At 33.4% G+C, this 3,350-nt stretch overlaps 1 protein-coding gene across 1 annotated transcript; it reads left to right on the top strand.

The window, feature by feature from the left end:
• Positions 1-1,082: 1,082 nt before the first annotated feature.
• LOC111387654 lies at positions 1,083-1,477 on the top strand (the record flags this gene model as incomplete). The annotated part of the gene is made up of 2 exons (XM_023012228.1): positions 1,083-1,228; positions 1,318-1,477. Coding segments are annotated over exons 1-2 (306 nt in total), but the record flags the coding sequence as incomplete, so codon positions are not given.
• Between the last annotated feature and the right edge of the window lie 1,873 nt (positions 1,478-3,350).

Below are 3,350 nucleotides of genomic sequence, written 5' to 3'. Positions count from 1 at the left end.
TCAAACTGCGATTATTTCTATATACACTGAGAGATGAAGCATTGAAATGGCTAGATATCGAATCTGATGAAAGTATTACCACATGGGAAGAGCTGACCAGGAAGTTCTGCAGTAAGTTCTTTCTACCAGCTAAAATAGCAAAAATCAAACTGAAAATTCAAAGCTTCCAACAGAGAGATCGTGAGAGCTATCACGAGATATGGAGCATATTTAAAGAATTGATGAGGAAGCGTCCAAACCATGAGTGGTACAATCAAAAGTAGTTGTAATGTATGAATTAGGTAGCTTAGCATCTATCAATGCCCAAATAGCAGCATTAAAAAACAGGTTGAGTTATTGTTGAGGTCGCTAACAAAAATAGCACATGTTGTGATGGCCAGTTTATCATGTGAAAATTGTGGAACTAACCATTTGACAAAAAATCGCACGTCTATGAGCTTTTCTGAGGAACAAGTCAACTTCATTCAGAATGGCTCTCGAAATATTAACCCATTTGCACAAACATAGAACCCATAATGGAGACAACATCCAAACTTCATATAGTCGGATAATCAGCAAGTGAACAGTAGAAAAAACCAAGTTTAGGGAAGATGTTCAACTAGTATATGTAGAAGATAGAAAAGATTTTCCAGCAAATTGACATTAACTTTTAGAATAGGCAATCATCCATCAAGAAACTAGAGACACAATTTGGTCAGATAGCTTAACAGTTTGCAGAACACCAGCAAGGAAAATTGCCGAGCAACACAATGGTCAATCCAAAAATACAAGTACAAGCTATTACAATCAGAAGTGGAGTACAACTTCTAGAGATACATGTGAAGAGACCAGAATGAAGAGACAAAGAGGTAATGGTTGAAGAGGCCGATAAAGAAGAAGAGTCTGTACCAATCACTAATGGGGATGAAGAAAGGAAAGAAATATCCACAGTAAGAGCACCAAGCCCCGTAAATGTTTAAGTGCCACCAATTCCCTTTCTTTAAAGGTTACAGAGAAAAAAGTTAGACAAGCAGTTTGCCAAGTTTGTAGAGATTTTCAAGAAACTGCACATAAATATCGCTTTTGCATATACAATAACTTAAATGCCTAGCTATGCAAAATTCTTGAAAGAGATTCTATCTAATAAAAGAAAGTTGGAAAAACATGAGACTATCCGTCCGAACGAGGAGTACAGTGCAATTCTCTTGAAAAAGCTACCTCATAAGCTAAAGGATCCAGAAGTTTCACGGTACCTTGTACAATTGGTTCTAATTATTTTGAGCATTCTTTGTGTGATTTAGGTGTCAGTGTAAACTTGATGCCTCTCTCTATTTACAGGTATCTCAGATTGGAAGAAGCAAAACCTACAACAATCTCCTTACATTTGGCTGATAAATCAATTAAACGACCAATGAAAATTATTGAAGATGTGCTAGTCAAGGTCNTAACCTTTATTGGGAACTGCATTCGATTTCCCATGGCTCCCCAAAAAGAACAAGTAAATTATATCTAGAATAGTTCTACCCATATGTACAAACATATAATCTAGGATAAAGGCAACACCCAAACTTACATATTCTGATAATCAATGATAAAATATTAGTTCAAATCATTTCCAATAAAAAGGAAAACCAAGTTTGGCATATATGTTTCAACAATATATGCAAAAAATGAACAAAGTATTTCAGCAGATTGATACAAATTTTCAAAACCAGAAAATGTCTATTGAGAAATTGGAGACACAGATTGGTCAAATAGCTTAGCAACTTACAAAATGCTTACAAGGACCATTGCCAAGCAATACAGTGACCAATCTAAAGGAGCAAATGCAAGCTATAACAACCAGAAATTAATGCGAAGAGACTAGAAAGAAAAGATTAACAGAAAAACAATGAGGAACCCAAAAAATAAAAAAATTTGCACCATATAAGTTGAGGAAGAAGAAAGAAAAGAAATACCAACAGTAAGAGTACTGACGATTGTGTTTTACTCACAAGTTTAAGCCGATTTTAACTTGATTGAAAGCTAGATTTTGTGAGTATTAAACGTTTTTAATGTTATTTTATAGGATTGTTGAGATGGTGAAAGACACGAAGAAGTTTATCAAATAAAGCTATTGACATTATCTAAAAGAAATTGTGGATATATGGGTAGAAGAGGAAAAGCAAAAAGATTGAAATAGTGGGGCCGAGGCGCTACGAAAGGGAGAGAAACAAAGTTGTGGCGTCGTGGCGCCAAGGGAGATCGAAGCGTCCCCAATCCAGATAAGCGCGATGCCACTGATAGATGTAAATAGGGCCCATTTGAAGTCCATGAGAAAACCCTACTTTCTACACACGAGAAGGCACCTGTAAATACAATTTTCTTACACGTTTAAGTGGGTTTAACACATTGAGAGGCAAGAAACACACTTTGAGATTAAAGAGAAGCATTTCAATAGAGGAAAACAACAAGCAAACGTTTTGAGCATTGATTTGAAGAAAGAGAAGATCTTGGTTTAAGATTGATAATTTTTCTTCTACAACTTTACTATAAATCTGGTAATGTGCTCAATGATTATTTATTGTTTCTCTTCTTTCGTTATGACTAGCTAAATCTCTTGTTAGGGTGAATAATGTAATCCAATTGGGATCCATTATGTCTTTTAATTAAGATTGTTGTTCTTTATTTTCTTCATGTATTGATTTTACTATGAGTTTAACGCATTAAAAAACTTGATCACTAATTTGACGATTTCGTGAATCCTTTATGAATCGAGAGGTGAGTTTAGGATTTAGACCATATAATAAAATCTTGTAAATTGGTATAACGTATAGAGATACCTATACTAATTATTGCAGTCATAATTGAATTTCTAGAACAAAGATCTTGTTTAACTAAGCTTGATTCATATAGAGATATGGAATTGAATTAATTAAATAGGGTCAATAAGAACTCAAGACGGGTAAATTGAATACAATAAGAGAATTCGACCAAACACTACTTTAGATTTTATGAATCTTAATTTAAGATGTAATGTAAGGATGATCAATAGGTAAAATTATTTTGCCCTAATAGTTGTCTTATTTAGTTTCTAAACTAATCTTGTGAGCATCCACTTGTTTTAATGTATTTAGATTAAAATTCAAACTATAAAATTTTTTATCTGCTTTCATCGAATATTGTTTAGAGAAAAATTAAATTAAGTGCTAAAGTATAATTTTTGTGGGAACGACAATCCGGACTCTTAGGTTCACTTTATGACTTGATACGATCCGTACACTTGCTGGATAATATCATTGACAATAGATTTTTGGTGCTATTGTCGGGGACTATTACTTTTAGTCTTAATTTATTTTATTTTTAACTGTTATATTATTATTATTATTATT

Source organism: Olea europaea, unplaced genomic scaffold (genome assembly GCF_002742605.1).
Source record: "Olea europaea var. sylvestris unplaced genomic scaffold, O_europaea_v1 scaffold4152, whole genome shotgun sequence".
NCBI lineage: Eukaryota > Viridiplantae > Streptophyta > Magnoliopsida > Lamiales > Oleaceae > Olea > Olea europaea.
This window is presented reverse-complemented; position numbering and strand designations above follow the sequence as displayed.